The following is a 22,365-nucleotide window of genomic DNA, read 5'->3' as shown; positions in this document are numbered from 1 at the left end:
ATGCTTACTGCAAAATTATTCTGAAAAATTTTTATCTCTGCTATAGTTTTCATTGGATTATCTGTGTGGCCATTTGTTCTTAATAATTTTTTTTCCATGTTTTCCACTATCTTTTCAACATCGATTACTAAAGTATAAAAAAAATTCTGAAACACTTTTGCTTCCTAAAAAAACAAATCAAAATAAGTAGTTAAACTAGAATACATCAAATGTTTGAAATATATTTAATAAAAATTTGGTACAGTGTATGTATTGTATAACACAACTTTCATATTCCACTCTACATGGGTCCATAAATTTTGTGTAGGTTGGTGGCATTGTGTTGGAGTTATCGCTTTTTTTGTGATTTTTTTTTGGGGGGGGGGGAAACAAAAATCTAAATACCAGAGAAGACGAAAATTATGAACAAAAAATTTTTATTTTTCTGTTGCTACAGTAATTTGTATTTAGGGTTTCTCAAGGTGAGGATAACGAATATGAATTTTGTTCCTGATTGGAATTGCTGCAATGAGAACTTTATATTTTTTTTCAGATTAACAAAATTTAAGGTACTTCAGAGGAAGATTTTTTTTTTTTAAATGGGTCATTTAATCCTTGCAAAATCATATATCATATCTTGATGGCTGTACTCCATAAGACTCTTCTTAGAAAAGAAACTTTTTAGTTTTGAACTATCTGGATTATTGAGAAGAAAAAAAGTTGATTTAGTTTGTTTTAGCCTAATACTTGATTTTCTTATTTCGACAGCCAACATTACAATAGTTACCTTGTTCTCCTCAGTTTGCATAGTTCCGTTAAGAATGTTATCCAGCATTTTTCCATAAACATGTGTGACTTCATTAATGCATTTTGCGTCATTTAAAATTTTCCAAAAATGATTCCATTCCTTTTCAATTATTTCGTACATAAAATAATAATCAAGCTGGTAAATGAATTGCATCATGACAGAAACAAACCAAAACAAAGTTCGCCAACAATCATTTGTTTCTGAAATACATTTTCTGGCGATAAAAATTTTAATTGTCCATATAGAGAAGTATAATTTATGATATATAAATAATAGATAATACTCCTAATCCCCGTTTTATTATTACTATTATTTTTGGCTTTGACAGTTATAGTTTTTAAAATTAAAAAGTGTAAAATATTTTTTAGTCTAACTTTAACTAGAGAAAAATTATGTATTAAGAAGGAAGAACTTGAGGTATTTTATTAATTTTGAGTATTAACTAAGACTAATAAATTTTTTTAAAACAAAATTTTTTTTTCTAATACCAAATAAGCCATTTTTTGTTCCTCCTCCATTTTTCAGTATATATGATTTTGTAAAACCAAAAAAAGAAAAGTGAGAATCTTTATTTGATTATTTTAATTTTTTTTTGTCTAAGTTATGAACATTATGAAATTGAGGATTTAACTTATTTTTGGTTTATTAATTAGTTAATATGTGAAGTAATAAATTAACTAATTACAGTGTATAATATGATATGTTTTATTATTATACAGTAGTGGATATTTTAATATAGTAGTACTGGCATTGACATCTAAGTAGTAACATACCTACTTTCATCAAGATTAACTTTTTTCATTATATACAACAAAATCTTTCTCTGATTACATAATGAAAACTGGATATGTTGTTTTCTCCATAAAAAAGCAAACATTTTCTGATAAGATGTTTCATATATATAGAATATCTGAAAACATAAACAAAAATAAGTTCAAGCAAGTTCGCTTTCTCTTTAAAATTAAATTTATTTTATATTCTCATTTTTATTTTTTTACTTGATAGTAATTTAATTTGAAAAATTGCTTTCATTACTAGTTGAACTGACAATGAGTTAGGATGTTTTATAAAAATGTATTTTTGAATTTGGTAAACTTCATAACTTAACTGGCTATTTACATTAACTGTTCCTTTAAATTAATTAAAAAAAAAAAATAATGCCAACCAATCCAGAGGAAAAATTAGTAATTAAAATGCAAATTTGCACTTCTTTCTAAAATTTATAATAAAAAAATAAAAATCATAAGCTAGTACAATTTTAGTTCATTATCACTGGAGCAAAGAATTATTAAAAATCTATGAAAGTGAAGTAACAAATTAAATTTTTTGTTTGCGAATTCTATGAAAAATTCCGATGTTCATTCTTACTTTTATTCTTCGGGAAGCAATCTAGCTATAACAGTTTGAGAGATGTTAAGCCGGGAATAATATGGAGTGAAAGAAAAATACCAGACAAACCAATGGTTATTTTTACACTGAACTTTGCATCCAGCATTTGGAGATTTATAATTAAAACTGATATTTGCTTCTTAATCCGGATAGAACTTGAAAAACTTTTAAGTTAACAGTTCTAGCAATAAAAGTTTACATGTTGTTTAAAGGAGGATAGCAGCTGAAAGAAATCTACCTGGTAACCTACGATTATTTTTCCATTGAACATAGCACCCATAAGTCAGATAGTATGCTTCTCCTTTTTCCCACTCAGTCGTTTCGACCTTTTTTACTACCACTGGTGAACCACACTTAGTGACAGAAAACTTAACATCAATGGTACAATCATATCCTTTAAGGAGCAAAGTAAACCACTTTAGTGGTTGATTATATTGTTGTAAGGTTCTTGGCTTTGCTTTAATAAACTCACAGATTTCAAAGGGCCTCCTGGATCATAATTAATTTGAAGAACATCACTAAGTTTGTCTGTTGGGGTGCTTATGTACCAATCAGCTGTTATGCATCTTGTTTCTTGTAGTCTCCTCTTTTTTCTATTGTAAGGGGAAGTTGCTATCACAGCTCTTTTTAGTTTCCTTCTTAAACAATCAATTCGCAACTTTTCAATTGGAAGGTGAAGTAATGGGCTGCAATGGCAAGTTTCTAGATTAGTAATACAATTTAGTAGTTTTGTTATGTTAAAGAAAATTTCTTTTTTTCGTAATATTTTTTTTTTTATAATGACACTGTGAACATCTCTTCATTTTTATTCAATAAGATATAGTATTTAGCTTGTTACTTTGATTTGGGATTTGATTATGGTCACAATCAATGAAAAGAAGTATGTCAGAATTAATCGTCTATAATATGGGTATTGAACCTTTGGGTTCACCATAAAATTTCGCATTTTATTATATACAATAAAGTAAATCATACTTACTGAATTAATTCAATAAAAAATCTTCCAAAATTACTTAATTTTAAAAATATGTACCAATACACTCCATGAAAATATTCTATCAAAGAAAACTTTTCATTCATTACTATTAAAACCATTCTTCCATATTCTTCAAAAATCCTATGCATTTGGCAGTTAAGTTCTCCATCCCCTGTTATTAATGGTAAGAGACCACAATCTGAAAGAGTAATTCAAGGGGAATATTTATTAACTTATTTGTAATAAATAACTTCTTTGTTTAACTAGTTCTATAATAATATTTATTTCATGTATGGCTTCCAAGCAACTGCTTTCAAAACAAAATTACTAGTAGACAGAGGACGTGGAGAAACCCAGAAAGTCTTCTATCAAATGCTCGAAGAAATGAGAAGGGACTGACCAACTTTTTTGAAAAGAATCAAGTTAAGGAGTGGTAGACATCATCTGACATGATGAACACATCAGGAAAAGAAGGTAGGAGTATCTTATACATAGGTGGTGGGAATAGATGTTGAGCTGAGTGAGACTCAGAGTGATGCAGATGTTGGGTAAGACTTTCTTGTCAGCGAAGAACTGCAGTAAGCCACCATCAGTATTGATAAAGCAAAGACCAACAGATATTCTGAATCTGATTTGGAAAGGAAAGAAGATGATTAAGGATTGGGAAGTAGTAGTGAATCTCATGCATAAGAAAAGAGGAAGTCAGAATGAGAGCAACCATCTGGGAATTTCGATTCTCTTTGTGAGTATAGTAAGAGTATTCTTAAGGCAAAAGTCATTATTAGCGTTATCAATGTACTCTGATGACATATCTCATATAACACTAACGTACTCTGAAAATAATATTAAATAATAAAATTAATTTTGGGAAGACCGACAAGGAAAGGAAAGAGGAGAAAAGATTGTATGGTCGTGAACAGGGAGAGATTAGAGCAAGTCAATGAACAACATTCCTCATCTCAAAAGGTTTTACCGACTAAGAACCCACTCCAACAATTGGACCAGATGGAAGATTATTCTATTTGTTCTACAAGGGTTTCCACCTGAAGATGAAAAAAAAAAAAGACTCAACTTTTCGACATTCCTTCCTACCTCTCGTGCCTTCCGATTCTTGGATTCTCACTTCGCAATACAAGAATGAGATCCAATCCATATAGATTTCGAGTCATAAATATATATATATATATTTTTTTTAATTATTACCTTTTGATGATTGCTTATAGAAATCATCACCAATAGTAAATGTTTTCACTTACGCTTCTCTTGTTGAAGATTACTTATATGTAATCGGGCGTTTGTAAAAGGTACTGTTTCACCACATATATTTTGCAGAAAATTCAACATTTTTCCAGCATCCATAATTAATTTTGCTATATTAATTGGTAGAGATGTTGGAATGGCTTCGACCCTGTTGATAAGAAGATATCAGTCGTTGAACATCTGGGATTAGGCTGTTGTAAAAACGATAAAAAATATTATTTACCTAAGGCAATACCTCGTGTTCCAAGTGCTTGGTTTTGATATTGTTTCATTTTCAGTAACGAAAAATTCGCCATACGGGTCGTTTAATATTCCCATTATCAGCCAGAGCCATATCATTTTACAAAATGCTTCCGCCGCCTTATAAAATCGATTCAAAATTACTCATGAAACTAATGGAACATTATTTATACCAATCGAACATAGAATATAAATGAGTTTATTAAAATCTTCAATGTTATATGTTATTTAATAAAATTACTGACACATTCAAAGGTTCGCTAAGGAGATCGTAACGTTAAAAAAGAAGGCCATCCTCAGTAATCAATAAGGACGTGGACCAATTTTTTTTTTAACCTCTAATTGAAGAAATACTCGAATTTCTTGAAGATGTGGACTTCCTAATTCCGATATTAAAGCACTAAGGACTGAAGTAGACTAAGCGAAATTGTATCGAAACATAAAACCCTTCTCCATAAGTTTCTGGAAGAGAAGTTCGGTCACTCTGGAGGCAGATCTCAAGAACGTTTGTGCTCACTGTATTATGTGAAACTTAACACCAGCAAATGCGAGATCCAATCACTCAGAGAAGGAGCCTTATAGTGCAGTTGTAACGCATATAATATTGGTATATAAAATTAAAATGATCCCTGAAGAAAATTATTGACAACAATTGAAAGATTGGATATAGAGTGCCTTATAAGGACGATAAATTAACTCAGAACTCACATCATGGAATACATACAATATCCTTAGCGCCTACAAATCGAATGTTAAGAGCATTTGTAATGTAGTTATTCGTTTTTTGTGGGCATGATAATTAATGTTATTCATTATAATTAAAAAATCAAATTGTAAACAAACATTGTCACACTTACACCCTCAAAGATTTGCATAGTAATGTTTCTTAATTCTGGGTTGCCGAGTGGTAATAACTTGATTAAAGGATTTAAAATTAAGCTTCCTTGCTGGTGCTTTGTGTTTTCTAAAATATAAGTTATGTGCTGAAGAACGATCACTGACTTCCTTGACCATACCAGTGCACTTCTTAAACTTATGTCACGAGCTTCGGAATCTGTGCTAAGATTACTCTAAAATACAACAATCGAATTAGTTGACTTTTAATTATAATTAGTTAAAATAACTAAACTACGATTATTATTTTTTTTTCTAAATTAATATTCCAGTTGAAGTGATAAGTTTGAGAAAATAATTAAAAGAGGATTACTTTGCACCACATTTTGGCCATTTTTAAAAATATTTTCTTTGTTTTCAACCCTCTTACAGGAGTCAGAAAAATCTGAAATTTATGCCTCAGTTTCCTGGAAGTTTAAATTAAATAAAAATTACCAAGTTTACACTTCGTTGATGTCTGCTTGTTTTATGCTTTAAATCAAAAAGTGGAGCAAACTTAATGGATTGATTTGGAGAATTTTCACCATTTTGAGAATTCAATAAAAATACCTGAGAATCAATAATTAAATCATAGGCTGGAATAAGTATGTTAGAATATTTAAATTGTGCGTAACAGACCGACCAATGTTTAACTCTTATTTTCTTATAATAATGATGCACTTGGTGTCACCTATAACTCTATCCCAATATTTGTAGTAATGTTATCATAGAATTACAAACCATATTATTGTTTTAGCAATATTTTAATTTACGTTATGAAATAAAAACACAATAAAAAAAAAAATTGTAAAACACAACGTTAATCCAGCCCATGATTGAGTTGCTGGAATTTAAGGTTGGATCCATCGAAAAGAAGAACCGCTATAAATATTTATGAATATGATTAAATAATTATTTTTTATTTAAAAAATCTATGAAAAACCCCAACGGTTTTTATTTCAAACTCAATATAAATTTTTCCTTTAAATAATAGTGGAATAAATTTATTTAAAATATATCAAAACAGAAATTTTAATTCAACCAAAAGCAATTTGGTTGTTAAATTTAAAAACAATTTTATGTTGAATGCATATTAAAAATTAAAAGAACCAAGGAACAAACATAATTATCGAGAAACTATCAATAATTATGGAAAGTTATTAGGAACTATCAATAACTACTAATTATCAATACATCTGCGTACTGCTTAGCGTAAGTATTGGCAAGTCCCAAAGAATTTTTTTTTTAATTTGACTACGACCAATAATAGACCTCACACCCCAATATAAGACTTTTTACTTCATTTTATCAGTGTTATCGTAAGTTTAAAGAGTAAGTTTTTTCGGCGGTATTATAAAAACATGTAAGTTGCTTTTAATTTTCATTTAAATAGTTAATTACCAATACGGTACGGTCGTTTTTGTTTTGATCGATATTTTTGCGGTATCTTTCATAAATCTTAGAGACTTACAATGGGACTATTTAAACGTAAGTTAGCGCAAGTTCCGCCACGTTTCAGCCGCACATGTTTCGCTGAAGTCAAAAACCTATGGTTGTAAAGAAGTAAACCAATTACTTTTTTTAAATATAAGGAGATGGTTAGAGTTGCGGCCCAAGAAGAACAAATAGTTTTTAACACATTCATGTCCGACATTACCCCCCACTTTGCAGGGCTGTTTTAAGTTATACGGTCAACTATATGTATATTTGTATATACATTTTGATGTAAATCTACATATTTTTATGTATATATAATATACTTTTTTTTCAAAAAAGATCATTCGATTATCTTTGTTTACCATTTTTAAGCTTCTATAGAAAAGAAATGGTCTCCAATATTTTTTCCTAAACTATTTGACTGCGTTAAATTAAAAGAAATAGAACCGTTTTAATTCAAATTATTTAGGCTAAATGTATGATAACCAATTTACAGGATAAGTTATTTGTTTACTACTGAAATGGTTAATTATTTATTTTAAGTAAATAAAATGCAAGGTACTTTAAATATTTTGAAAATTCTGCATATAAGCACTGCTATTCAAACCTAGTTGATACTAAACATCACTTGATCGTATACTGATGTGAGTTTAATTAAAGTCGTTGGAACCATTTTGGAGATGAGTGTAAAATCAAAAATATGAAGTGGCATTTTAGGTAAGTCGATTTCAGCTAATTGTCTCACCGAAAGAGTAAATTTTTGTTACATCTCAGGCCTGTACCTACTTTAATTACATAATTTCAGTTTCTCAGTATTTTTCGTTTTCTAACAGGACTTTTCACAAACACACAGAGAAGCCCTTTTATGAAACTTGGTTACTTCAACTCATGGAATCTTAATCTGTATTTCTGTTAAAAACGCAGATTCATAATTCATAATCGCAATACATACCCATTCTATATATTTGATATACAGGCAAGAGAAAGTAGAAATAGATGTTTCATAATTTTTAATGGAACTTTAGTTGGAAAATTAATGTAAGTTGTATAAAACAGACCAAAATATGTCTTTTTTTTTTCATTCCCTACCATCAATCAATTCTTACCTCTGAGTTCAGTTCAGCTACGATTTTGTAATAATCTTGTAAAATGCCTCTTATATGATTTACCATTCCTTCAGCTGCCATACATTGATTTTGACTTTCAAGTAGGATGTGAGAGTTCTTGTATATCGTACAAAACTTCATGGTTTCATTGTAAATCTTTTGCTCTTGAATATTTTGCTGTGATAGTTTCATTAGTGTAAATATATGAAATTATCAAAGAAAAAAATAGGTAGGTACAGTAGAACCCTGTTTATCCAGAATAATGAGGCTAGTCCTCTTCCGATTAACAAGAAATTCCGGATAATTAACGGCATGATGAGTAAATCACAATTTTCTTGTATCACTGACACTTTTTTCTAAGCAATGTAAATAAAAAAAAAAAAGGGAAAAAGATTATTACTCTCTTCCTTTTAACTAACGTATCATCCACTGTAAAATATGTCTCGCGGAAAACCATCTCAAAACACATTCCTTGAATTAGAGCAATGGAGGAAAAAGTTTGTTAACGCTACAGGAGACAATAAGAAATTGGATTCTTAGCTTAAATGCGTATTACGAACAAAACAGTGGAGGGAGTATTTCTATGAAGAAATTTTATTCCTATTTTAACAGCCCCTAAATTTAGCCAAATAGGGCTCACATTTTTTATAAATAACTATTAATTCCTAAACCTCCTAGATCATAAAACGACCAACTGATAATGAATCCACGTGATGTGTGATGTAATCAGACATGAAAATAAATATTGCAAGTTTAAAAACATTATTTTATCAACGCCAGCCGGAATAGCCCCTCTCTATTCCTAGTAAGCTCAAGACAAACATGCCATCTACGATGACACCGCCTTCAGCGGTCCCTGCAACTTATCTTATAATGCCACTCTGGCAAAACAAGATGTATTAGTTAGCCGTTATATGTACATACATTTCTTTCATTTGTATATATTTAATTGTTGTTATTATCTTTTTTTCTAGGAGGTCAGTACTTTTTCTTATTTGTTAGAAAATTTTCCGAAGTGGAAAATTGTGAATTTAGACGAGCCTATAATTTTGATAAATATATCTTAAATTATGCATTTCGTTAGTTATGATTGTAAATTTTACATAATATTATCATATAATTTCACATCAGTTTATTGTGGACGACAAATATGAAACGAGCAAATACATTAAAACTTTACCGGATAACGCAGTTTTCGGATAAGAGGGTTCTACTGTAGATTCAACTTCAGAATATTCAACTGATTTATAAATTTTTAAAGGTTACTTTCATTGATTTTTATTTGATTCCAAATACTCATATACTGAAGTTGAGGTGTTAAATCATTTTTTTTTTTTTTAACAAATCAATTGAACGGAAAATTATTTAACTACTTTTCATGACATAGAATTTACAATGCATTAATAATACGCACATATTTCTTTTCTGTAGTGAAAACATCTCCTTTCATGAACTGATCTTCATTCCTATTTTTATGAAAATCTTCGCCTTGAATGAAATTAAGTATGTCTTGAAAAACATTTTGCTGTGTAAGCCTTCCACGATCTAAATTTTTTCACATAATCATTATTAATTATAGATTTATGAACTATTATTGAAGCTAAATTACTTCAATAATAATTCGTTATAAAAATCAATAATTATTATCTCACCTGTACAAGTAAATCTTGCTCTCTCGCCTGACTCTTTACACTGAAAGGTGACAAAGGCCCCCATTCCATAATCTTTTTTGTTATAGTTTAGTAACCTATTTGAGACATTGTATTGTTGAAATTCGCTTCAGTGATTAGGCTAAATATAATTAACTTCTGATCTGTATTAAAATATTCAATAGAATGTTTTTGAGAAGGGTTTCTTATATAATTATGACTGAACATTTAATGTTTAGGTTTTCTAGTTTTTTTTTATTAGATAAATTCTAAATATATTACTTTCTGGACCAAAATACCACTACCCTAGTAGTGCCAAAAATTCCAATTTATGGCACTATCTCTGGAATACTGCCGATGAAAAATAAAATAAAGGTTTTTATTTTTTTAAGTTTTGTCATTCCCAAAGAAAAGGGATCTGCAGAATGAATAGATGAGTTCGAAAGGATAATCTTAAGACGGATACTTGGACCTTGAATTGAAGGAAGAGGTTACCCGCTTATGGAAAAACAACATACTATCTCTCCGTTCGTTCGAGTTCTACGTATGGAACGGCTCGGAGATGCTTTATCAGGGGAATCCAAGAGGAATGAGGTCTAGAGGAAGACTGATTCGTGGACTTTTCTTGTTAACTATGCTTATTGATTTTAATGAGTTGTTATTAATCCTCTCTTTTTTGTTAATATTTACAAGTATTGCAGTTGATTGCACATTGTTTAGTATGTCATCCAATATGACCATGAAAACACGAGATTTTCTAGTATTTTGTTATGAGTTTAAACTTGGCCACTTGGTAGCCCAAGGCGCAAGAAACATTATCACGGCGTTTAGGAAGGGTTTTTGTAACGAAAGGACCATTCAATGGTGGCTTGGAAAATTTTGGCTGGTGACTCAGTTTTGGATAACCAGTCCAGAGGAAGATCTCTCTTAACGACTATTAACTTACTGTGTCTTATTGCGGAATAAAATCCTTACCTAACAGTTAAAGGACTTGAAACACAACTGAATATAAGTGTATCACCAGTTTCTCGACACTTTAAGAATATTGGTGGAGTAAAAAAGGTAATCTATGGCTACGTAATGAGCTGAAGCGTTACGAGAAATGCGCGACTAGGCCAAAAAAAACAGCCTATTTTTCGAAATGCTAGTCGCGTGTGGTGAAAATTGGATTGTCTATGACATTAGGCGTCGTTTAGTGGTTAAATATCGACCAAAGACCGGGGACACATGCCTGAACCAAATTTGCATAAAAAAATTATTGGTTTCTATGTGGTGGTCAATGGCAGGAATAAATCATTTCTCCTCCTTACCCATAGTTCAACCCTTCGCATCAACATCGTACTGCAGTGATTTTTATTATTATTCATCTTCTCATTATTCAGAAATTAATCAAAGTTCCCTGGCTCTCCGATGTTTTGCAGCTCTTCTCAGCGTTAGCTTACGCACTTTTAACACAATTATGAATATTTTTTTTCCGACCAAATATTAGTCATTAATGCAGGAAATTACAATATATGTTTTTTAACTTCTTTACAAAGAACAAAACTTCTTTTTTTGCCTTCCATTATATGTGGAATAACTTTCAGATGAATTTCAAAAATGTAATCGGTTAATTTGCTGAAAGCTTAAAAATCTTAGAAACATTCACTAAAAAGGAGTGGCTAAAATCTGTTTTATTCGACTTATACAACATTGATGTCGTGATGTAAATATATTGAAGAAAGGGATTTATAATCTAGTGTAAACTTCATTTTTCATTTGCTTAGTATTGGTGTATCTTACCTTTATCATTCCTGATTTCGAGTAATAAATTAATTGAAGTATATTTTGTTTCACATATTCTTTGTTTTAATTTATGATTCATCTATTAATTATTTTTCATGGCTTTAAAGTTTTTTAATTAGACTGAATTTCATTCAAACCAGATGTGTTCATAATTATTTACTAAAATGTATAATCATCAACTTACATTGAAGAAGGAAGTTTTTCTTTGTTTATGTGGAACTATTTGTTATTGGAAAATTCTTGAACTGACATTTAAATTATTAATTATATTCCTAATTATATTAAAAGTTGAATGGAATCAACATATGTCGGATTGTTAAGTATTGTAACAGTTGATAGTAACAATATGCTACTAAATGATGTTCTAGATAATTATTATTCTCAAGTCTTTTAGGCATCGCATCTCGGCCATCATTTGCTTCATTAAGTTCAAAATATTTCTTCTCTAAATGAAGACAATATTTCAACTACCGATTTATTTTATTTTCAATAAATTTGACTAAAAAATTAAATTAAATCTGTACGGCTACAACCCATGAAGGGTCAGGGGTTCAGTACTTTGTAAGGAAGTACTGTTACTAAACCAACGATTGTGAAAGGAGGTGATTTGGCCAGAATCACGCTCGACCGCCAGATTTTTACTCAATTAAGGGTACCCAATTTAGGAGGCTGGGTGGTCCTCAGGAGGGCACCAGGACCCACAAGAGTTGACTCACGGCTACATGGTAACAGAAAATTTTCGAACAGGCCCCCCGTAGCTACCCGCACCCCCCAGTAAATTTTACTGCATAGCTATAATGTTTTCAAATGAACTGGCTGGGTCTGAGGACCTTGAGGAAGTAGTGTAGATTTACTAAAATATGAGATCTAACTGCAATGTTTTCGTTCAATAGTATCGGAGATAACGAAATATTAGTAGTTAGTGAATTTATTTTGGGAGAACTATATCTCAGGAACCATTAGAAGTACATATGTCTATAAGCACTCAAATTAAAGCTAGTTTAATGGGCTATAAAGTAGTTTATGGCGTTCATTTTCATTGGAGTAGTAGTTTTATAATATTTCATCGTCATGGGTGCTGACAACACATCGCTGAGTCTTGGCCTCCTCAATTAGTCTCGCCCATTGGTCTCTCTCTCATCCATGGCTACATGATCCGCCCATTTTAGACGCTGTATTCTAATGACTACGTTCGCCATTATCTATGGCGCCCAGTTCTGCATTACTCCGCATTCTTCAATCGTTACAGAGCGCACAGGTCCATAAATGCTACGTAGTACTTTTATTCCAAAGACCATCAGCTTGCTTTTATCTCTTTTGGAGAAGCTCCACGTTTCCGGTCCATATGTTAGAACAGGACGATGTTTCATAATATTTACCAAATTATTTTCCCAACATAAATTCACAAGATATTGATATATCGTTCGAAGAAAATTCTTAGTTTATATAAACATTGAACGCAGGAACCATTAGGAATGAAGATATCTGTCAGCTATCAAATTAAAGCTAGTTGAATGTACTATAAAATAGCTTAAAACGTCTTTGTCTTCCTAGAATTAGTATTTTTTATGATATCCACTACAATAAATTCACAAAATGTTAATTTATTATTATTCGGACTAATAGACTAGTAGTACTATAACGTAGCTTTATGGTATTTATCTACATATGAGTTTATTATTACGTATGAGTAGTTTTCATGATATTTGATACATTTCATGATATTCATTTAATTTATTTCTAGTTGTTCGGACACCATTTCATATGCAAATATCATGAAAATGAAGATAAATATCATAAACCACTTTATAAAATATTGCACTTTAATCTTCAATTTGAGTGCTAATAGACCTGTGCGTCTATTGATTCCTGAGATATAGTTTTCCCAAAATAAATTCACAAACTACTGATTTCTCGTATTTTAACAAATTTACTCTACTTTGAATGATGCTGCATTAGATTTTCTAGTGTTGTAGGCAGTTTTAAAGATATAGAGCTCTAAATGAAACATTATTTTTTTATAAAGTTTTGAAACTGCCGCCATATATTATTTTCCCTAACTATATTTGACAGACTTATCAATTTTGACCAGTAATTTTATATAGTTTTCATTAAATTAATAAAACATTTGGGTGAAAAACTTACTTTTTTTTCTAAGGGGTTCTGGTATTATCATTTTACACGATCAATCTGAATGTCACTCTTTCGTTTTACTATCTAACGCCTGGCCGTGTTGGGTTCCCTTTAAGTTACCACAATAGCAAAAGTTTATTTCAACATCTTGCCTGTAGCATACGACATAGGGCCTCAGAAAGAATAACAGAATTTACATCTGTTTGAGACAAAGTATTAAAAGAAATAATTGAAAAGAAACTTGTAATTTTATTTATTTTATGATTTTGTAAAATTTTGAAAAGCTTTTTTCCCCTCATAATACATTTTGGACTTATGCTTCTATACTAATAATCTCAAGAGGCGATATTTACATTAATTTCTTACTATCAGAAATTAATATTAGTGATCACCTCAATAATTATATCATTAAATTATTTTGAATTTTTCAAAACAAATTCTTGAATATCTCAAATTGGTGTAAACAAGTAACTATAGTGCTTCGCTACAAATTCAGGTATTAGGATAGAAGATTATATAGTCGTCTTACAAATTACACATTAAGTCAAGATTTTCTATTTTTGAGTTATTTGGTTTTTCCAGAGAAAAATGTTTAAAAGAATGAACTTCAAAAAATGTATTAATGTCATAAAAGTGTTCTTATAAAAAGTAAAATTAATATTTTCGTAACATTAAAAAAAAATTATCATCAAATATCTCTAAATTTCAATTTTCGACTTAGTTTATTTAGCTTACAAACCAACGATATGTTGAACTGTTAGTTTATTGAGATACTGTTGCCTGTTGTTGTAAGATATACTGTATCTTATTAATTTATTTGAACTTACGTTTTTTTAATAGCAAGAGGAAGCCTCTATTGATTTATTAGTAATTTACAACGATTTGAGAAACTCAAGGCCTTGTGTTTGGAATTCTCACATAATACACCAACTCTATTTTCACCAACTAATTATATTCTAGCGAGTGGAAAAAGGTCAAGAAAAAATATATACTCTAGTTGTATTACTATATCTGAGGAAACTATATTTTTTTAAATCGTCTATTTTGTGCGAACATTACATAATTAACTAATATCACATTAACTTGCTTTCGCAGTTGCGTTGTTCCAAAAAACTTGAGCATCGGGCCACCTGAAAAAAGAACATAAAGATGACAAGTTCAATAAACTTTTTTACAATATTATTCAATCTAATACTTAAAAAATAATGACCTATCAACGAGCGAATATCCTCTTTAAGTTAGTATTTCATTATAACATACTGCATATTACTTACTTTGTTTGTATTACTTTCTCCATTCCCGAAATGCTTGATACTGTGGTTTCCTCGCAGTTGACCCTGGTCGTGTATCCAGCTTGCCTGGTGTCCACGGTGAGGTGGTAGTACAAACCACCACAGGTCAGGTAAATCAGATCGAACCTATAACAGTACAAAAATTACAACGGTTAACGATTAATCAGGATATCACTAAATCATAAAATATAAGGGGTAGTAAAGTTTCAGTATTTTTTTTTTTTAATTCGTAAAAAATACATAGATCTATAAACGTTAATGACTGAAAAAGTAAAAGTTCTGAAAGGAAAAAACTCTGCAAACAATGGAGAATTTGGGCACGTGCAAGCGTGTGGATGAGTTATTTGGATTGGCTGGTACAAGTCGATTTGAATTTGCCTAAAATCAAAGGGCATTTGGGCAAGCGCTTGTGGTAGTGTGCATTCGTGCTCTCAATGTTTTAATTAATTAAATAATTTTCCCCAACCTTTGGAATGAATTATTAACAGTATTTTCAAAATTAAAAAAAATATATTAAAATTTGTACTGGTGCAACCCATGAAGAGTCAGGGGTTCAGTACTTAGTAAATGCGTACTGTTACTAAACCAACGGTTGTGCAAGAAGGTGATTTGGTCAGAATCACGCTCGACCGCCATTTTTTTACCCAATTAAGGGTACTAAATTTAAGGCCAAGGAGGGCTCCAGAACCCGCAGGCGTTGACTCACGGCTACAGTGTAACAGAAAACAATTTTCTACCCAGCCGGATTCGAATTCGGATCTTAGAAATTAGTAGCCACGCGCTTTACCTCATGGCTACCGTGATCCATCAATATTTTAACTTGATGTAAATACGAGTACATTGTTTCAAATCTTGTGAATTAACTTTAGCATTTTTTTTTTATTTAACATAGCACAAATACGCATTTATAAAGACATTATGTGCCTGGATAGTTAATCTAACAAATATTTGATACCATTCCAGAACCAAAGTTGGATTTATAGGTTATGTAGTACTATTTATATGAATTTTTATTATCTACCACCTACTTCGTTTACCTACCTTTTTTATCTTCGATGTCTATCGATATCTTCGTTTTACTTCATTTGGACTATTTTTATTCTATGCCTTTTTATTGTTAAAAAAAGGTAAATGGAAGATCATAGCCGACACTAGTCCGATATCTACCATTTGTATCTCTTTGGAACAACAGCGTTTGTTACTTTCTTTGTTTGCCAAACATTTATTGGTATTATGGCTATAGAGCAAGTGTCAAAAGTGTGGATCCGGCTTTAGGCTTATTGAAAAACCAAGGAAAGGCTTTTTAAGTTACGATTCTCTAACTCGTAGAAGCATTTAACATTTTAATACTGGGGGGCGATTATATCGGCCTTTGCTGCATTGGTGAAAAGTAGCAGAGCCATTATATCGGCATATACTTTATATTATAGTACTTTACTATTCGCATTGCGAGAGAACTCTATCCCAAAATAAGTTTTTAAAACGTTCTAAATGGTATAATTTCATTACGAGAGATGTTACTTGTTCGTAGTTATAATGAAAAAATGGCTTTTCGTATGTGCAAATACATTTTGTAAGAGAGAACTCAATTTTTATATTCTTTATGATCATTTATACCCTTGTTATTTATATAATTTTCAATTAATATAGAAACATCAGTGTCATTGTTTTATTATCTATTTAATTTTTAATACACTACTTTTTGAATTATGTAAATATTGTTTTTTTGTTTGGTTTTTATGAGGATTATTCCAAGCCCTGGTAAAATCGTGAAATTCTCCCGGTTATCATCGCATAGACACCTCTTTTTTCGCCGGACACTAAGTTTTAAAATGTTAATTACAAAGGTTTCGATTTAAAGAAGTCAGATTTATAACAATGCTAATAATTAGGTTACCATTACCATTTCAAGCACATTTTTTTTTTTTTCCATTTATTGTGTTTTTGTTTAACTTGAGACATGAAACGGGAAAGCCTGAATAATGCCAGCATAAATACTGGTGGAGTCTCCGGGTGATAATTTATTAAAATGGACAACAGACGTTTCGAAATTGAAATATACATCAAATAACAATGGAATCTTATTATTACCTCCTTTCAGCATGATAGTTATGTAGGAGCTCCCTGTTGGTGTTGTACATCACTCCGAAATGCCCACTCAAAAATATGACCCAGATGGGAAGAGAAGGTGTCTTGAGGCGGGATCCAGGTACGTTGGACTCGATGTCCTCTTGCATAGTCTCGCAATGAACCAGAAGGCCTATCTCGTTCCTGCTCAGTATTCCGAATCTCGGAACCGCCTGAAATTATTTTATACGAATCAATACTCACATCATTTTTTTGTCTAAATAACATAAGTTTATCCAAGTTAAGTCTCAAAAAACTCTTTATTATGTCTAATAAAGTCCAACGTTTCGGCCGATTCGGTCATCCTCGAGGATTATCAAGATTGACTCAACACTATATTTTTAACCTTCTTACACTCGGGTCAGGCATATAAATGATTTATTTCAAACCGTATTTTGGTATAAATTTTTATTTTCAAAAATTCATATCAATGTAAATCATTAATAGTAACATAAAATTTACCCATGTTTTTCATAAATGAATTTTACTTAAAATCTCTGCTTAGTGTTCTGGTTCAAATTTCTTGTGTGTGTTTTAAAATTCACTGTATAGTTAATGTTTTCTAACACATAAATTGACGCGCCATTCTACCAACTCAAAGGTTGTCAGATCGAATCCCGGTCCCACCCGGGCTTTTTTCAAGCATAAAATAATACAAATCTCACTCACAACCCCCCGGGCATTTGTGAGGCCCGTTAGCCAATGGGGTGCACTCTCAAAAAATAGGCGTGGGGGTAACGAAACCACTACGAAAAAACCACGTCAAGAAACGCTCGAGGACTTAGACTTAGACTTAAGACCTTCATGGTCTGTCCCCCATATAATAATAATAATAACATATAAATAGACTCAATTATTTTATCTTTTGAACTTTATGTAAAATTATTGTACTGTCGTATCTTTGTCGTAATCTTTGTGTATCTTCAGATAATCCCTTTATGTAATTGAATTGATAAAATTTCTTATTGACATTTTTATTATTTACTATTTCATTATCTGTCCTATTTTTTGAATTTTTAAGGTTAATATCCTAAATCTTGTAAATTAATTTTTTTTGATAAACATTGTCCAGTTCAAATTTATAAAACTTTTTTGTTTAAAGGATTCTCATATGAATATTATTTTCGAAAACACACTTTTGCTGATTTCAATTTAATAAATAAATACTTGATTATGCAAGATAAAAAAAATTCACTAATTTACTTCTGTTTCTTTAGGAAATTATAGTGCTCAATTTGTTTTGTAGTGACAGAAATTCAATTAATAAGCTTTTCTTCATTGTATTAATTAATTGGCATAATGTATTCCAAAGTGTCAGGGTTTCTTCGTCTTCTGGAAGTTCTGTTTTTTTGTTGTTGTTTTTTTTTATAAATATTGTAACATACTTTATAATATGATGACAATAATATATAATTTGAGATAAAAATATATATATCATTCGGACTTATAAATTATATTAAAAACCTTTCCTATTAGAAAATATACAATGCAGTAAATGGAGGGTGTTTATGAATGCCCGGTATACATACAAAATCACACATACTCAATAAATACTAACTAGAAACAAAGTTTTTAAATTACTTTCCCATGTTTAAATTTTGAAGAAAGTAAACTGCTTGCACAATCTAAGGCCGGTGGAGCGCATATCCTAATTAATCTCTTCTCGTACTCCTGGAGATTCGCACAGACTTTGGGAAAGACTGATTGATGTTTTGGTTAATGCCTTTGTATGCTCTAGTACTGAATGGAACTAACAGAGAACTTACATAGTGATCCTCATCGCCAACGTATATGACTCCGTTGTGGAGGTACGGAGTGGCCCGTCCGGTCAGCATCAGCGTTACTACGCACAAAGAACCTTCGTCTTCCGGGCCGAGCAACATTGCTCGCGTTCCATCCATGTCTGTTATAATCCTAACAAACCACACTTATTAATATAATGCTGAAATGACAATAACACCATGCTACCATTATAAGCATATAAATGTATAAAATCACCTTATACAACCATAAAACGTAGATGTCTTGAAATAAAATGTCGGTTATAACAAAAATACCTGTTCTTCATGAAAACAATTGTAAAAAAAAAAAAGAATATTATTTAAGTTTATAAATTTTTTTAACTTTTATCTTATTGCTATTAATTTATCTATCCATCCCTTTGTTCTTCTTGGTTATTTGTGTGCGTACTAAAATAGTTTGACATTTGATTAGTTGTTTAATTTAAATAAAACTTTTATAGTAATTCGGTTTTTGTGACGGACTCAAAAAAAAAAAAAATGGGATGAATGTTAAAACAAAAAACAAAAAAAAAAGCAACACGAATTAATTGATATTTAGTTGTAATAATGTACTGTTTAGTGATATTTATGTATTATGACCATAAAAAAATCAAAAATAAAATAAAACATGATAATATGCCGTGTCATGGAGAACTCCAACTTATTTGGGATATATAAAGTATCTTTCTATGTAAATAGGTTTATTTAGATATTTTACTTAAAAATACTTAAAAGAAGGGAAATACTTAATGGTTTTAGGAGAGAGGAATACGGATCCATCGGATCCCCGCTCGGGCTTCGCCATTGCAATATATCTAACTACAGCCGCCCATCTCCATATTCTACTGTCCAGTGCTCTCATTTCGGGTTCCACACATTCCTTCTAATAAATTATTATCCATGACAGTCTTAATTCTTCAATCCTAACCCTAACCACCTGATTTTCAATGGACCACAAAGAATTGGTCATTTTTTTCATCATTTTTTATATCTTGATCACTCTCCACACACCTGTTTACCACTCGACACATAACGTGCTTGGAGCTCTTATATTTAAAATCTATTCAGACCCAACAAATCTAGTTTAAACTAGCTTGGCAAGAATCCAGACATACCAATATAAGTTTAATACCCTTCTACTCCATTCTTCTTTGAAAGAATAATCGATTAATACTTGGATGTGACAATTTTTTTAAATATTGGAAACAGTGATTGAAAATCATCTTAATGAGTCTTCAAATATTTGTTAAATTCAGTTTCAATGTGTGACTTAAAAGTCTTTTTTTTCAAGTGATTATGGCTTTAACAGGCCACTCCTAATCACGTCATTATCTGTCTAATTTTCATTTGAAATACTTATTAATTATATTATCTATTTCATTATAACTAAAAAAAATTATCAAACGAACTTTTAAACTTTTAAGTAGCTATAATTAATTTATTAATGAAGTTTAATTACTTTTGTGCTCCACGAGACAATATGCAGGTATAGAGTAGCAGTAATGCCCCTGGACCAGGATCTTCCAAAAACTAAGAGAAATACATTGTTAAGTAAAAATTATTATTAATTCTACTGCATACTTAATTTCATTAGATATTTGATATTACCAAGTGGGCGTATCTCTTCACCATGATCTCCAGGTCATCATAATTCTTCACTTCAAATGTATGTAACTAGAAGAAAATGTTTAAGTTACACTATAGTTAATTATTTCCTAATAAAAATGTATGTATATATCAGGTAGTTTTATTTTTAGATTTTGTAGTAATGATTTTATAATATGTTATATTTTCCCTCTATCTAAATGGAGGGTTATAGTTTTCCTCTATCTTCATAAGGAGTCAAGATTTGGGTATATGAATTTCTGATCGGAGGATAGTTCCGAGAATCATCCTGGGGTGATCTGCTACTTTAGTGCTTGATAAAAATAATAAAATCGGTCCAGTAGTTTTGGAGAAAAGCATGTGAGCAGACGTATTTTTTAAAATTAATTTACTTTATTCTACGTAACTTGAATGTAATTACGTAATTTTGAAACAAACGTTATGTTATGATATGATGATTACCTTTTCCGTTATACCATCTTGAAAGTATTCCATCGATTGATAAAGATAGATTTTTTCTTGTGGTAAGCAAAGTATTGCAGAAGATTTCTCAGCCGCCCTCCAAATAATTGTACATATTGCGTGGAGTAGCCCTTCCTGAAGTCTTGTAGGAGTAGCATTGAGAAGTCTGAGAAATGATAAATATACACAATCATACTATAAGTTGAAAAAATATATATATATATATATATATATATATAATATATAAAATATACAAATTAAAAATATTTTGTTAGGTTATTTTTTTATGACATTGGATGCACGTATTTCATATTGAGCTATTTTTTTTCCTACCTCCTTAATTTGTATAATTAAACTAATAATATATATATATACACAAGACATATATAAAATATGTACAAAGTCCTTCCTTTGCCACATGGCATTGTTAGGAAATGGGCTGGGTTCGCTGAGGCAGGGTTCACCATATTGGACCAGGAGCCGCTGGCTGGGGGTGCAGAGAACGGAGAGGACCCACTCCAAGGGGGCAGTACTTTGCCACCTTCCAGGATATATATATGCAAAAGTGGGGTATTCAAAAACTGAGAGAGTTGTATTTGAATTATGATTGTAGATTTAAGACATCAGCCAATATCTAATTTTGATAAACTTGATATAATTGATCAATTTACATTTTTGATTTTTTTGAAGAAATTTCAAAAATAACAAAAGCCGATAGAGTAAAATTTGTAAATACGCCACTTTGTCTTTAGCCGACGGTATAGAACAAATAATTTTGGAGCCCATCACTACAATACCTTTTTAGAAGCCAAATTTTCGCGTCAATATACTTTAGTGTTATTCTGTTTATAATTTATTGTACAATGGCATGAGGAGTGTTTGTGCGAGATACTTAACAGCTATTGTAACTGCTTGCTTTCGCAGATGATATAGCTATAACAAGAAAATTCCTACACGTTTTTTAAATTAAAAATACTTACTTGTCTGGAGGCTCTCCCTTAGGGTTAGATCTGTCGAAGAGCAAGAACTTGATGAGCTCCGCCTGTAGGACCGTCAGCAATCCCCTGGTCGTGTTCCTGGTACCCCGAAGGTGGTAGTCCCCGTCAGATTTGATCCCTAGTCCTGTCCTTGACCATTCTGTTCTCAATGGCGCTGAAGCTGTACCGAAAACGACAGACCTAAGGCTCTGTAATATGAATGAGTAATCCGTTAATTTAATTCCGAAAATTCTTTCAATAATAACAGTTACTTTTTTTAATTTTAGGACCTATATATCTACCATTTTTATAGTAAGTATTTGTAGAGAAAGATAGGATATTCCATGTTTTATAATAACTTTTATTAAAATACAATACAAATTTAATTGTTGTCTATGCTACGTATTTAGAATTTCACATATCATCAAAATTTAGTTACTAAATCCAAAATGCTATGAACAAAGAACCGATCTAGTGTCTCTGTAT

At 30.9% G+C, this 22,365-nt stretch overlaps 2 protein-coding genes across 6 annotated transcripts in view; both read right to left on the bottom strand.

The window, feature by feature from the left end:
• Positions 1 to 11,806, bottom strand: part of LOC106689117 (gamma-tubulin complex component 3) — a 13,042-nt gene extending 1,236 nt beyond the window's left edge. The window contains exons 1-12 of one of the 2 annotated variants that reach the window (XM_014433906.2): positions 11,687 to 11,806; positions 9,721 to 9,815; positions 9,483 to 9,613; positions 8,069 to 8,245; positions 5,510 to 5,722; positions 4,636 to 4,772; positions 4,409 to 4,560; positions 3,156 to 3,351; positions 2,649 to 2,862; positions 1,565 to 1,697; positions 767 to 987; positions 9 to 164 (exon numbers count right to left, since the gene is read on the bottom strand). In XM_014433906.2, the coding sequence (XP_014289392.1) occupies positions 9 to 164; positions 767 to 987; positions 1,565 to 1,697; positions 2,649 to 2,862; positions 3,156 to 3,351; positions 4,409 to 4,560; positions 4,636 to 4,772; positions 5,510 to 5,722; positions 8,069 to 8,245; positions 9,483 to 9,613; positions 9,721 to 9,815; positions 11,687 to 11,688 (1,827 nt within the window). In that variant the 5' untranslated portion in view covers positions 11,689 to 11,806. Of the gene's footprint in view, positions 1 to 8; positions 165 to 766; positions 988 to 1,564; positions 1,698 to 2,648; positions 2,863 to 3,155; positions 3,352 to 4,408; positions 4,561 to 4,635; positions 4,773 to 5,509; positions 5,723 to 8,068; positions 8,246 to 9,482; positions 9,614 to 9,720; positions 9,816 to 11,499; positions 11,661 to 11,686 lie in introns of those variants that run through there. The other variant, XM_014433908.2, reaches the window with a different exon arrangement.
• Positions 11,807 to 14,632: 2,826 nt separating this feature from the next.
• Positions 14,633 to 22,365, bottom strand: part of LOC106689118 (inactive ubiquitin carboxyl-terminal hydrolase MINDY-4B) — a 48,304-nt gene continuing 40,571 nt past the window's right edge. For all 4 annotated transcript variants that reach the window (XM_014433910.3, XM_067046599.1, XM_067046598.1 and 1 more), the window contains 8 exons: positions 21,883 to 22,088; positions 20,903 to 21,068; positions 20,444 to 20,509; positions 20,295 to 20,365; positions 18,821 to 18,968; positions 17,019 to 17,227; positions 14,910 to 15,053; positions 14,633 to 14,765 (listed from right to left, as the gene is read on the bottom strand). In XM_014433910.3, coding sequence (XP_014289396.3) covers positions 14,714 to 14,765; positions 14,910 to 15,053; positions 17,019 to 17,227; positions 18,821 to 18,968; positions 20,295 to 20,365; positions 20,444 to 20,509; positions 20,903 to 21,068; positions 21,883 to 22,088 — 1,062 coding nt within the window. In that variant the 3' untranslated portion in view covers positions 14,633 to 14,713. The remainder of the gene's footprint in view (positions 14,766 to 14,909; positions 15,054 to 17,018; positions 17,228 to 18,820; positions 18,969 to 20,294; positions 20,366 to 20,443; positions 20,510 to 20,902; positions 21,069 to 21,882; positions 22,089 to 22,365) is intronic.

This window comes from Halyomorpha halys, unplaced genomic scaffold (assembly GCF_000696795.3).
Source record: "Halyomorpha halys isolate HHAL.00 unplaced genomic scaffold, Hhal_1.1 Scaffold1282.1, whole genome shotgun sequence".
In the NCBI taxonomy this organism is placed as follows: Eukaryota; Metazoa; Arthropoda; class Insecta; order Hemiptera; family Pentatomidae; genus Halyomorpha; species Halyomorpha halys.
The sequence above is the reverse complement of the archived record's forward strand: the minus strand, read 5'-3'. Positions and strand labels throughout refer to the sequence as shown.